Consider the following 15,358-nt stretch of genomic DNA (forward strand, 5'->3'; position numbering starts at 1 on the left):
TTCTGCCCTAGTATAAATTTTTCTTCTATTTTAAATTTACTGCAATACAAATAACAAAAAAAGCGGCATATTTTTGCAAAAGAAAATGGTGATAAAAATTCAGTATTTTTAATAATAACAGAAATATATTAATTATTTTATGCAGTAGGTTGTTTACCTGGCATAAGAATTTCCTTTCAAACCGATGAAAACATATTTTGTGCCTAGTTAGATGTATTCTCTTCGTAAATGTTTTCGAGCATTCATCGCATGTGAAAAGGCTCTCGTGCCTCTCATGACGATTTACTTTATGTTTCTGCAAGGATGTTCTGAGCTTAAAATTTAAACCACACTCATCACAGAAAAAGCTATTTGCACCCCTGAAACACAAAGCTTCAATCAAATATATACACATGTTCTGGCTATTCATTACCAGGAATCTTGTGAAATTGCTTTAGAATATGTTCATACCTCAATTATAGAAACAAAAAGTTAAAAATACTTTACACAAAAAATGTACAAAAAGTTTCAAAGGTAGCTGATTTGAATAGCATGAAGGATTCTGCTCTACATCTCCTCACACTGGCTAGAGTCACTCAGTTTTGTGGCTTCACAGAAGGTAGCAGTAAATGAATGACAGTAGAAGAGATTGTACTCCATGGCCACTGGCAGTGTTACTAGGATACTTCTAAGGAAAAACAACAGCCAATAGCCTTGTTTCGATCTAGCAGTCACATGAAGATTTTAAGTATGCGAGGTATATCAACGACGAAACTACGACGACGACAACAATAAAAACATCCAACTGCTGAGCAACAACTTTGAACTTGATTTCATGGCTACAGATAGCTCGGTACAATTATACCATGAGTGCTTACCTTTATTCTTTCCATTTTTTGTATGTCTTTAATGATTTAGCAGTATTTTATTAATACAAGAAGATACAGTTGGATATATAGGATGCAGATGGTGACTACTGGATCAAGACTCCCTTTGAATGCTTTCTTGGCAAATGACTTTCTATTTTCACATTCTCCTCTATTTATTTATCTCTTCAGATCCAAGAAAAAGATAACTATGGTTTTGAAAGCATCAACATTTATTTATCTTATGGTACCCATCATTCCAAACCTCTTTCACAGTTTATAATTCACAAAAGATCTCATTATTATTTTTATTATGAATATGACAATGAATAACTAAGGACAGCAATATAAAACAACAGCCAATCCTTTATAAAATTAAATTTTTGTATAGTGGATAAAGAATTCTGAACATGACTGAAATATAGTTTCTCTAAAATTACACACACTATCTGTAAATGTAACCAGGGTTATTTACAGTCTTTTAGTTTCTACCAATGGTGTCTTTCATTAATGCAATTTCTTTCAGATACACCTGTAGAAAGAGAAAAATAAGTGAAGCAGGTTAAAAATTACTTTCTTGACAAGATCATTATAAACGGTACAAGAGTTCACTTGAAGAAGACTGTGTGAGAGAATGTCTTGGCTTCATTGATGAAATCATGTTGGAATTCACCTGAAGTAATTGAGGAACCTTACAGAAAACCTAAGTCTCAATGGTTGGATGGGGATTTCAACCTCACTTCTAAATATCAGTCCTCTGTCTTAACAGCTGAACAACTTCACACATTTGACAAATTTTGTCATTTAAGCAAATATGCATCATAGTAGGGGAGATATTTAAGAGGAAGAAGACCAGGGACAGATTGCTACTCACTATACAGCAGAGATGTTGAGTCGCAGACACGCACAACAAAAAGACCAGAGGGCATTCTGGCCAAAAGCTTACATGTTTAATAGACTTTTTGTTGTGCCTGTCTGCGACTCAACATCTCCACTATATCATGAATAGCACCCTATCCTTTTCATAATATTGACTGTTATGTTCTTTTTCCACAGAATTTAATTTATGGATAAATGCAAGCCTCATCTGAGAGGTTTATGAAAGAAGTCACTCATGCCTCTTATTATAAATCCAGGTTCTCTGATTTAAGAAGACGCAAGTATACATAATCAGCAGAAATCTAACAAGAGCTAAACTTAAAATTTTATAGAAATGATTTCCAATGAATCATTCAACAAATTTATATGCATGCTGCAGGATCTAAGCTCTGCCTGTAAAAAAATAAGAACTCTACGAACATTTTTTTACAGCCAGAAACCACAAGAAGATTTCTTAGAGTTACTATATCACCGCAGCAGCAGTCAGAGAAAGTGAGCTGTCAGTGACTTTGTTGTCTTCATTCTGTGTTCTTGAGGCTAATTATTCATTTCAGTTATGGAGTTCAGAACTGAGTGATTATTTTGCATTCATTGTGAGTGGTAGAAAGCAGTCACATCATGTGCTGTACAAGCAAGCAAGAGGCACAGTGTTACGTATGTATCAGCACTCGAGAAGACAGTCTTTCATTGGATCTTAGCTGTCATACAGCATGTGTCTTGCCATTGCCAAATGTCAGAGGTAGATGGCAGAAGCTGGTGAGTTTGGCTTAAAGACTGTACAGAGAATTACGAATGAGATAATGCAAGCAATAAAACTGCAAAAAAGCGGGTGATCTAGATGGCTTAATGAAAAACATTTTGTGGTGGATTGTATTCAACATGTATGCTAAAGGTGAATATCCATCAGCAGAAACATTACTTTTGCTTATGAATAAAGCCAAAAATTTTGAAAGGAGCAAATGGACCATACTGAGGATAATTAGAGATATGGGTTTTGGGTACCAGAAAAGAGCGACAGGAAGAAACTGCTAACGAAGCATAGTGGTACTGCAGGTCTGGGGACTGTGTTTTTGAGAACAATGCACGAGATCAAACAAGATAACATATCTCAAATTCATTACACAGATGAAACATACATCAATCAAAAGCACAGAACGGGAATGTGCTACACAATGAGTAATGGGTACGGTGAACTTAAAGTTGGCAAAAGTAATTGACTTACAGTGCTTCACGTTGGGTCAGCAGAACATGGCTTTATTCTACAGAGTAAGCTGATTTTAATGTGTCAAAGGCTAAGAATTTTGAAGATTACCATTCTGAAGTGACATACAGTATTCTTAAAAATGATTTAAACAACAATTGTTGCCAATTTCCCTGCACACTTCTAACACAATACCCCATAGTTCATAACAGACCAGAGCAGAATTGCTGGTACTTATCAGTAATCATGAGCCTGCAGACAGAACTTATGAGACAGATGAAACTGCAAAGCAGCATGGACACAATGTTGTTGGACCACTGTCATTATAGCACAACAGAGCTGGTCTTAGCTCCGGCAAAATCATATACTGTGGACAAGAACAATATACTCAGAACCGTACATGTTGAGAAGGTGCACACACACACGGCAGTAGACAATAAGCGACAGACATCTCAACATCTGCAGGGATAGCTTGCATAAGGCACATGGGAAAACTACAGGATGAAGAGTACCATTAAAAAACTGTCAGAAATGCGACTATGAAACCTTCTATTAATAAATCTTTGCGAGTGAGATTTCTTACAATGAACTATGGAAATATTAATTACTGGTACTTATGATTTTGTTACCATAACTATATCTACAGCTGCATTATAAAAATAAGGATAAGGGTTTATCTTGGGCTCATAAAATGTATTTTACTATATAAGACACATTAGGTCCCATGCAAATATATAAATATTGTAAGCAGTTCATACAAAAAAGCAGCAGATATTGTAAGCAGTTCGTATATATATATATATATATATATATATATATATATATATATATATATATATATATATATATATATATATATATATATAAAAAATCAGCTTTTAATATCACACTAAATCTTCTGTTTCTGATATCCTTAACTTACATATTTTTACAGTTTGAGAATGACTTAAGTATATCTGATTAATGTAGCTAACAAACACAAGAATTACAAAGAGTCATTTGATCAACAAAACAGATCATTCAAAGTGTAGTCTTCTGTGGCTGTTATCACTGTCAATAAAATTCTTCTGGGTGTGAGTGCATTTTCAGTATGTAAAATTCTCCAACACTTTGGCCGCTGTTGCAAATGGGCTTCCTCAGGGTGTTGTGCTTTTGCTGAATGAGATACGAAAAGATGTCTGTTTCCACCAATAACGTGGAATAAAGCAGACACCAATAAATGATGTATAACACCCCTCCTTCTCATCCTCAATACCCTACCATATTACAAAAACAGCTAATTCCTCTAGAAAGCAAAAAGTAAGTTTTCTCATTATGCACTCAGCACTGCCATTTGCAACAGTGGCCAAATCATTGGAGAATTTTATGTATTAACAATATGGTCACATACCCAAAAGAATTTTACTGAAAAAACAGATCATTATTGTTCAAAGTACAAAATTTAAACACTGACAGTATTTAAAGAAAAAAGCTACACCAACAGCATCATGATTAATATAAAAAATGACTCTAAAAATGCTTGTTGGATGCTGAAAAAATCTTGTAGCTGTTTTTGGAGACTTTTTTCTTTCCACATTCACAATATATTTTCGGCCCAGTCCATCGTCTGGTGACCTGTCAGAAGTTAAAATTTGGGATTCCAAACTCTTCCCCTAATACAAATGCAAGTATACACAAGTTCAAGATTCAAAAATGTAAAAGCTGTCAAAACGGGCACAAAAGGTGCATATCATATACAATTACTAAGCTCAAGAGGCAGTTGTATATGCTGTACATCAAGAAATGCGTGTGGTATATAATAAGGTGCAACAACCTTTCACTTGTACAGACAGAAACCAAAAGTACCAGCACCAGAGTGGTAGGTAGTGCCGATAGTGGGCACCTTGGGCTAGCACGCCACATGGCAGAACCCTCAGTATCAAAACAAAGTTTATTAAAAGTTGCATAGCAAGATTACTATCAACGACTAAGGTAAGGCTCAAAAACACAAACCATGTAAGATATGACAGGAACTACATGTGTGAAAATTACAGGACATTAAAAAATAAACTCAAAAATGTGGCAAATTTCACCGAACATTTGATGTTATAAATAGTTGCCGCAAAGAGCACAATTTTCACTACCAGTGGCAACTGAAGAAATTATCAATAAGGCGAAAATACCAATATCTTGTTCCACAGATCTGCTCATTAAGTTATCAGTCATACAAGCACCATCTGTGCACGAAAATTTAAAGGTCTTCCAAAACATCCAAATAAATACTTTTATTCTCACATTGAAGAATCTGTACATTGTTTTTGATATCACGAAGCAGATGATTACACTCAAGTAAGTGGATTCTTAATGCACGACCACAGCTAGAATAATCATGTTCCCTACATTGAGTTCTGAACTCCCTCCCAGACTGTCTGATGTAAAACTTGCAACAAGCTCCACACTTAATCTTATAGTCCCCCCCCCCCCCCCCCAAATGCACCCTTATCACACTGGCAGTTCTGCTACAAGGTGCTGTGCCAGCCAAAGGTGCCCTTTATCGGCCATGGTGCGTGTTACCTACAGCTCTGGTGCTGGTAAATTTGGTTTCTGTCTGTGCAAGTGGTAGGTTATTGCACCTGATATACCATACGCATTTCTTGATGTGCGGCATTTACAACTGCCTCTTGAGCTGACGTAGCTGGATATGGTATGCAGATTTATGAGTGTTTTGATATCTTCGATTTATTATTATTTTTGTGTGTTTTTGAACCTTGCATTTTTGTATACATATATTTGTATTACGGGAAGAGTTTGTAATCTCAAATTTTAATTACTGACAAGTCACCAGATGATGGACTGGGCCCATAACATGTTGTGAACATGGAAATAAAAAACTCTCCAAAACCAGCTATTAGATTTTTTTCAACAACTAACAACCCTTTTAAGTCATTTTTATCATATATCTCATGATGGTTGCCTACCTTTACCAGGACTTTCAGTCTGAAATAAACATCACTATTACTGACAATACTGTCGTGTGTATGATTATCTATGCATTTGCATTATTGAGAATGCAGATCACTATGGAAGCTTGTGTATGCCAGTGTTCCTACTGCACTGAAAAACAGAAGTAAATCTCTCGGCATCACATTCACATTCTCTCTCTCTCTCTCTCTCTCCCCCCCCCCTCCTCTTCTCTCTTTCCCCCCCCCCCCCCACCCCTTACTGTGCAGTGTGCAGAATCCACTACCCACCCACTTTCTTTACTACTCCACACTCTTATGCTAACACTTATCCTCCTCAATTCTACTCAATTACAAACCTGTGTGCCTTGCTTTTATGTTGGTTGAGTTCACGTGGATAATCATACTTGTTTGGGCAGAGCTCACAGCGATATGGGCCACCAGAACAGCGTGCCAGATGGTACAATGTTCGAGCCAAACTTCTGAATTCTTCTCGGCAAAGGCCACAAAGAAATTTGCGAAGCTGTCTCAGGTGTTCAGCACTTGCTACTGCCTCTCGTCCTAGCTGCACTCATAAAAGAAAAAGAAAATGTAGAAATTAGTGACAGTGATCAGAGGAACAACAGCTTTCCCTTTACTTCAAAACACATTCTTGAAATTGGAAGAAATATAATTTTTCTGGGAGATCACAATATCTCTGCTAAAAATAAAGCATAGTGTGACAAAGGAAAACATTCAGAACTAAATCACATGAAGGACAAAAAATAAAGCAGGTGATACGAGGCAGATGTTCTAATGTTCATTAGAGTCAATGGTAAAGACAATTTTAAATAAATGCAGAATAAGCGATTCGAGTTAAATATCTGGTGTGTAAATTAGCAGTGGTCATGCAGAGTCCTTGATCGGTCTGTGGGTATACAAGCCAGTATAGAACTTAAATCCAGTCTGTACAATCACACATTCATTCTCCATATTACACACACTTAAGATAAATGGAGCAGTATACATATAAGCCAAGGATCATACAGGCAAAAACAGATAGTTAGTGCACAACAACAGAGAACAGCAACTGAACACAAGTTACAGAAAAGCAAGGCATTGACAAGAAACTATTATAACGCAACAAAAAGGCAAGTATAGAAAAATAGTCCCTTTTTGCTTTCAAGAAGCAACCAGCACTTTTGCAGGTATAGTTTACATTTTCATACAGGTAATGGACTTTTCAGCCATCAATCCAGTGTAAATTAGAGTAAGATAGTAACAGGAATAAAGTGGAGATCAGTGGAAACACCAAGGAAAGTTTACAGTAACTTATCACTATAAGTGAGGTAGGTACTAGAATGTATACCTACTGAATGCAATCACAGGAGTATTCAATGCAGCCACACGGACAGGAGAGTAAAAGTCACAAGAAAACTATTAGGATAATTAACTCTGATGTTGTGAATGATATTTCCTAACTTAGACAACAATGTTTGTACTAATGTGTTATTTGTCTGCCTTCTTGTAATGTAGCACGGTTATTCACCATTACATGAAACCACTAAATGCTGTTGTTGTGGTCTTCAGTCCTGAGACTGGTTTGATGCAGCTCTCCATGCTACTCTATCCTGTGCAAGCTTCTTCATCTCCCAGTACCTACTGCAACCTGCATCCTTCTGAATCTGCTTAGTGTATTCATCTCTTGGTCTCCCCCTATGATTTTTACCCTCCACGCTGCCCTCCAATACTAAATTGGTGATCCCTTGATGCCTTAGAACATGTCCTACCAACCGATCCCTTCTTCTGGTCAAGTTGTGCCACAAACTTCTCTTCTCCCCAATCCTATTCAATACTTCCTCATTAGTTATGTGATCTACCCATCTAATCTTCAGCATTCTTCTGTAGCACCACATTTCAAAAGCTTCTATTCTCTTCTTGTCCAAACTATTTACCGTCCATGTTTCACTTCCATACATGGCTACACTCCATACAAATACTTTCAGAAATAACTTTCTGACACTTAAATCTATACTCGATGTTAACAAATTTCTCTTCTTCAGAAACGCTTTCCTTGCCATTGCCAGTCTACATTTTATATCCTCTCTACTTCGTCCATCATCAGTTATTTTGCTCCCCAAATAGCAAAACTCCTTTACTACTTTAAGTGTCTCATTTCCTAATCTAATACCCTCAGCATCACCCGACTTAACTCGACTACATTCCATTATCCTCGTTTTGCTTTTGTTGATGTTCATCTTATATCCTCCCTTCAAGACACCATCCATTCCGTTCAACTGCTCTTCCAAGTCCTTTGCTGTTTCTGACAGAATTACAATGTCATCGGCGAACCTCAAAGTTTTTATTTCTTCTCCATGGATTTTAATACCTATTCCAAATTTTTCTTTTGTTTCCTTTACTGCTTGCTCAATATAGAGATTGAATAACATCAGGGAGAGGCTACAACCCTGTCTTACTCCCTTCCCAACCACTGCTTCCCTTTCATGTCCCTCAACTCTTATAACTGCCATCTGGTTTCTGTACAAGTTGTAAATAGCCTTTCGCTCCCTGTATTTTACCCCTGCCACCTTTAGAATTTGAAAGAGAGTATTCCAGTCAACATTGTCAAAAGCTTTCTCTAAGTCTACAAATGCTAGAAATGTAGGTTTGCCTTTCCCTAATCTTTCTTCTAAGATAAGTCGTAAGGTCAGTATTGCCTCACGTGTTCCAGTATTTCTACGGAATCCAAACTGATCTTCCCCGAGGTCGGCTTCTACTAGTTTTTCCATTCGTCTGTAAAGAATTCGTGTTAGTACTTTGCAGCTGTGGCTTATTAAACTGATTGTTCGGTAATTTTCACATCTGTCAACACCTGCTTTCTTTGGGATTGGAATTATTATATTCTTCTTGAAGTCTGAGGGTATTTTGCCTGTTTCATACATCTTGCTCACCAGATGGTAGAGTTTTGTCAGGACTGGCTCTCCCAAGGCCGTCAGTAGTTCCAATGGAATGTTGTCTACTACGGGGGCCTTGTTTCGACTCAGGTCCTTCAGTGCTCTGTCAAACTCTTCACGCAGTATCGTATCTCCCATTTCATCTTCATCTACATCCTCTTCCATTTCCATAATATTGTCCTCAAGTGCATCGCCCTTGTATAGACTCTCTAAATGTATCAATCTATATAGTTGAATGTGAATCTGCTTCACAGATGATGACAGAGCTTTCAGACAGACAGAGACAGCTTTCGAATTTAACAGCCCTTACTCAAGTCTCACCTCTAATAATTCAAGTATTAGAGCAGCAGAAGCAGCATTCACTGCTGACATTTTGATCTTGCTCATTGTTCTCCATTCCTCTTCTTGCAAATGCTTTCATACCCACACATAAATAGCTTAACTTTCTGATAAACTGATTACAGAAGGAAAGTTACTTCAGTTCAGCTCAGATATGTAGTAACAGTTCTTGACTCACGTGATTAAAAATTGTAATAATACAAGCCTATACAGACAATTAATTTTATTATTTTTTTAGTGTCTGTGAAGTACAAGTTCTCATAGCTTTCTTCAACTACAAACTGTGACACATATGTCGATGATAGGCTGCAATTTAAAGAATTAGCGAGCAGTCTGCTACATCCCATGTCCGCATTTATCAACGCAACAATTAGCTCTAAATATATTTGTGTATGCGTATGTGGGAAAAGGAGGGGGGGGGGGGGGGGGAGGAGGAGGGAGGGAGTGAGAGATGTAACATGAAATAAAAGTGCCAGACCCATTGTTCAACGATCCAAACATATCAAGAAAGAATGTCACATAAGGAATTGGAAGTGAACAGGCCAATTGTTGTGACAAAGAGAGAAGTATATGGAACAAATCCAACTATTCAGTTTACAATTACATAAAAATGTTACATAAAGATACCTTATACACAATGACACACATCATCCAAGTGGTGCCCATTCTCTCGTATTCAATTTTCAGCTATTTGCGAGAATTTACTCACAACTTGGGATAACAGGCATTCAACAATCAAATCCATCTCTCCAACTCCCACCTCCCAAACTCCATTAAACTCTGGAGTTTATTAGTGCTGGTGCGCTCTTTCAAATATCCCACACGAAAAAGTTAGAAGTAGACATGTCTTGCGATCCTGGAGTCCATGGCACGTCACCAAAATGAGGGATCAGGTGCAGAGGGAAAATTAACACTCCTCATTTATCTGCTGTCTCTGCAATTCTGGTGGAAGGAATATGTTAAGCATGTGTACCTAATGTCTGGAGTTCCCTGTCACTGTTTTGCCATCCTTCTCAAAAAAAAGAGAGACTGATTACACCAACAGCTGCTAGGGCAAACCATATGGTCACACATGGGGAGTGAAGAGATCTTTCATGAACTACATAACCGCTCATAAACACTTGCATTTGGGTCAGCTGCACAGATGACTTGCATGCACAAATTGAAGTCTTCTTCTTGTTGGAAGTCCCAATCATTCATCTGCTGGACTATCAGCATTTTTTACGGATGGAAATTTATATCCAAAAATAATATTTTTCTCGCAGGCTCAAGGCACATCTGTAGACAGTGCGAATATTGATATGCAGATCATCTCAGGCTCCTGATGACTCACAATACCAATGTGAGATGTTCCCACTTTTTTTTATCAGAACTTAGCAGTTTCTTTTTAAGAATGTGTTCTGCTGTTCTGAAAGCTGTAACCCATCATATGACTGCACTGCAATTTCAGCTGTGCAATTAAAATAGCAGTGAAATATGTGCCTTGTTGCAACAACAGACTTGGCATTTAGACCAAAAGTTTCATAAGCAAAAACAGTACTCCACAGTATCATTACTACTGAAATAGTGAACGGTTCTACAGTGAATGAGGTATGCATCGTGTCCCTCCCACCACTGCCAGCTGTGTACTAGCCAATCTAAAAATGCCTGTTTCCTACAGATCACCTTGTCAACAGTCCAATGATTGTCTGGGGGAATATAATGGAGGCTTTCACAGCCAATATTTGCATTATTGGTAAAGTTTGTTTTATAGGCATTATGCTGTGGTCCAAGGCATGTTTATGTTTAAATTTATTTCTAAAATTCAACTGTAATAGGTATAGAAGAACCACCTTAAAGCGACACGTGAATATTTGTGCCACACGGGGACTGGTACCTGGATTTCCTGCTTACTGTGAGTAGTTGCCTTACCACACAGGTTATCTAAGCATGCTCCAGACTGACCCAAACGTCCACATGTTACACACCTATCTATTTCTTCTCACAGATTATTAATTCATATAATAATTGGGAAATCTGGGTTTGATAAATATTGAATAAATTTCAATATTTGAAATGGTAATTCATCATCAAATATAAAAATGCATATTTCTGTGGCTATAGTTTTGTCTCCTACTCCCTACTCCTGGAGACAACATCAAAGGTTATAAATACTCATACTTAAACAAGCTGAGCAGGCCAAACTGTTTATAGAGTTCTGCATAAGAATGAAACAGTTGTACTTGCTAAAGAAGGAAACCACGCAATTTTCATGTTCTATAATATCGATGGAAAACATTGTTCCCAATACTGAAGCCAGAATCTGTGTTTTAGCTGGACTAGCAGCAAAGAAAATACGCATGGAATCAACTGAGATATTGCTCAGAAGCAAACTACCTCACAGGCGCTTAACAAAAAGATGAAAAGACCGTTCCCCGAGATGTAAATTCTGATAAAGACATTCTAATTCCTGTAGAAAGTAAGGGAAATGCTGTAGAGTTAATGGGGAAAGAAGAAAGCCACAATAAATTTCAGAACATGTTAGAACACTGAAGATACAGAAATCTTAAGGGAGATCCTGCAACCTCTGTTCTTAATGTAACAAACAAGGCAATGAAGGTCTCTTCAATTTCTCCCTATGAAAGAAGTGTCTCACCAAATCGGAAACATTGTCACCAATACTGTATGGTTTACCAAAAACTGACAATCCTGACATTCCATTAAAGCCTATCGTTAGCACTACTGATTGCACAACCAATGGGACTGTCCACTATTTACGCACTCTAGCCATTTGTAGGAAATACTGAACTTACATTAAATGTAAATTGAGTGTGGAGGGGGAGGAAAGGAAAGGAAAGGAAAGGAAAGGAAAGGAAAGGAAAGGAAAGGAAAGGAAAGGGAGAGGAAGGAAGTCATGATATCAGCTGCATACAGACATTACGTGTAATCAGTGATGCTGAGCAAAAATTTACATAATATGATTGGCAGCTGCAGATTTCATGTGATGTCTGTTCTTTCAGATACGTCTGAATGAACAGACACCACCCCTTCATGTAACATATTTAAAATTTTGGTCAGTTTATCAAAAAATTAAAATTCAAGTTGAGTCCAAGACATAGTATGGCCAGTTTTGTTGTTGTATGACAGTTTGCTATGGTCCCTGTTAATGAGGTGATGTCACATTTGGAAGGTATTTTCATAACAGACACAGCACATTCCTTTAAACGTTCTCTCACAACATCTTATTTTCAATGGGACAGCAAATTCTGTGAGCAAACAGATGTTGTGGCTTTGGCGAACCCATTCAGTGCAGTAGTAGCAAATTTCTACATGAAAAAACTTGAAGACAGAGCCCTTCAGATGGCCATGAAGAAACCCTCTTTCTTGTTTCAGTATAGATATGACACTTTCAGTACATGGCTTCAAGGAGAAAAAGAACTCAGAATTTCTAAATTTTCTGAATAATATATAGATAAATCCCATGTAGGCTTTCACGACCGGCATCTTTATCAGTAAACACTTCCAGGCTATGTTGCCGTGGTCGATCTGTAGAAATTCTTCTCCCTGACGTTTCGTTCTCAACTACGGAGAACATCTTCCGAGGTGAGTTCCCTTTGGAAAAGGAGAAAGAAGGTCAAATTTCATTACTGGATGGATATGTACTTCCACAACCTAAAGGAACTTTAGGACACAAAGTTTACAGATAGCCCACTCACATGGATAAATACCTTCACAAAAATTCCAATCACCATTTCACGCATGAAAAAGGAATGATCAAAACACTGGTGCACTTGGCAAAAAGAATCTGTGAACCGCTGCACTTGGTAGAAGAGCTTGATCATTTAGCAACTTCTTTCAGAAACAACAGGTCCCCTGATGAAAAGAAGAACAGGGCACTACTTTCTGAAACATTTGGAGCTTCTAGTGACAAAAAAATCAACGAAAGGGAAAGTTTTCTTCCCATTTGCAAAACCAGTCACATTTCACGTTAGCCGAGTACTAAGAAGACATGGTATTGGCACAGTGTTTAAACCAACAAGAAAGGTGCACAAATATTTGGACACTGCAAAGAACCTGCTAGCAACAACAGAAGTATACAAAATCCCTTGCACAATCGGTCAAACATACATAGAAACTACAAAAAGCATTAACATTTAAGGAAGACGACAGCAACTGTCATCTGGAAAACACAGATAAATCAGCAGTAGCAGACCAAGCAGTAGGACCACGGAACCACCAAATAATTTTCTCAAGACCCAATCATCATTAACCTAGGAAGTACAGAGAGGCCACAGAAATTCAAAGACACAAAAACAACTTTTACTTAGGAGAAACAGTTAACCCTTTGCCGTACGATTTAAGTTCCGTTAGCGTGAGCCATAAGCGGCTGCAAGGTACAGATCTGCCTTATGATTCCCCGCACTTACACACGCTAAGGCTGTGGTGTATTATGCCTGGTGGCGTCCGAGTGTCGTGCAAACACCCTCGGGATTTTTAAGTACGTGTGTGAGATACCAGTAACATGACATTTCTACAGGTATCATAAATAATGACGATTGGTTGCCAATTGGAAATGAAACATTCACTGTCTCAAATGCAACTATATATTAACAAACGTTTTATTTCCCTTTATAAGCAAACATACATTGATGAAATACATCTTAATAATAATATTCACACCAATGCAATGATCTAAGACTATAATATTTCGTTCAAAACATTCTGGGACTACGCTGGCAAACTTATTTTCAAATGCACTGTCTTCACAATGACATGTACATGAATTTAATAGTCTTCGATTGTATGATATCGTTCAAAACAATCTGGCACATGTAATGCAACCCTGCACTTTTTGCATTCTCGCCTTGTTTCGCTACGACATTTATGCTTTCTGCACACTACACAAGTTCTTGCAGGATTTACTTTTGATGGTGTTGGATCAATATGTTCGGGAAAATGTCCCCGGTGTTTCGCGTGCAGTCTTTGTGGTGTATCGCCGGATGCTAATCGTCCCTTCCGATTATATTCCGGTAAAGGTGTAGTTTTCAACAATGATTCTGCAATGTGAATCCTATATTCTGCGTAGCTCTGTCGTCTGCCACAATGTATTTTGTAATACAAAATGTATGTGTTAAATAAAGCAACATCAAATAGGTAAAAGAATATCTTGCGGTATCCTTTCATATATTTTCTCATCACAGAGAAGCATGCGAGCATCTGATCTTGGCGATCAATTCCAATCATGCCTCTATTGTATTCGACGTCACATTTCGGTTTCCACGACGCATTTCGGAGAGGTGTGTCTGTGGAAATCATTTCTGCTGTTGAATGTTTTGTGGAAAGCATGTAAACGTCTCTTTTATCTTTCCATTTTAGTGCCAATATTCCATTACAACTCCTCACTGTATATTCTCCCTTCTTTAATTTTGCCTTCAGGAAGTCTGTGGGCATATTTTTTCTGTTTGAGCGCACTGTTCCAATCACATTAGTTTTATTGGTGAGGAGAGTTTTGAAAAGTTTCAGTGAAGAAAACCAGTTATCAAATATAGAGTATGCCCTTTGTATAATACCAACTGTGATAGTTCTAGAACTATTCTTTCAGAGGCACTACCACTAGCATCACATTTGTCACTACCCGTGTATATCTTAAAATCATAGCAGTATGCTGAACTTGACTCTCACTATTTATAAATTTTAATACCAAACCTCGCTCTTTTTGATGGGTTAAATTGTTTGTAGGATAAGCACCACTTAAATTTCATTAATGATTCATCAATGGCAATATTCTCTTGCATTGTGTACACTTCTTTAATTTTTGATTGAACATATCTATGACTGGCCTTAGTTTGTACAGCTTATCTGTGTTATTGGCTACACTGTTATTCGCTAGATGTAGAAATCTACTTATGTGCAGAAATCTCCTGAATGGCATCGTCTTCCTAAATATTGGCGTTTCTATAACGGCCCTCCTAGACCAATACATCTGAATCGATGGTTTCCTTACTTCAAGCATGATTATACATAGTGCAATGTATATTTTTATTTCATCACAGCCGATAGGAGACCACTTTTGGTCTATTTTTCATCTCTTCTGTTCATTGTTGAGCACTTCTTGTGCGTATCTATTCGTCTCAGTTATGATGTTTTCCCAAAATGTACTATTAAATATTACATAGAAAACATCTAATTGTACTCATGGGCTGTAAAGCTGCTTACTTTATTCGGGAATATCCGTATACGTCC

General features: G+C 37.5%; 1 protein-coding gene across 1 annotated transcript in view; it reads right to left on the reverse strand.

Moving 5' to 3' along the window:
* Positions 1-15,358, reverse strand: part of LOC124788670 (oocyte zinc finger protein XlCOF7.1-like) — an 88,006-nt gene that overhangs the window by 31,220 nt on the left and 41,428 nt on the right. The window contains exons 6-7 of the mRNA XM_047255952.1: positions 6,224-6,429; positions 158-359 (exon numbers count right to left, since the gene is read on the reverse strand). Coding sequence (XP_047111908.1) covers positions 158-359; positions 6,224-6,429 — 408 coding nt within the window. The remainder of the gene's footprint in view (positions 1-157; positions 360-6,223; positions 6,430-15,358) is intronic.

This window comes from Schistocerca piceifrons, chromosome 3 (assembly GCF_021461385.2).
Source record: "Schistocerca piceifrons isolate TAMUIC-IGC-003096 chromosome 3, iqSchPice1.1, whole genome shotgun sequence".
Classification (NCBI taxonomy): Eukaryota; Metazoa; Arthropoda; class Insecta; order Orthoptera; family Acrididae; genus Schistocerca; species Schistocerca piceifrons.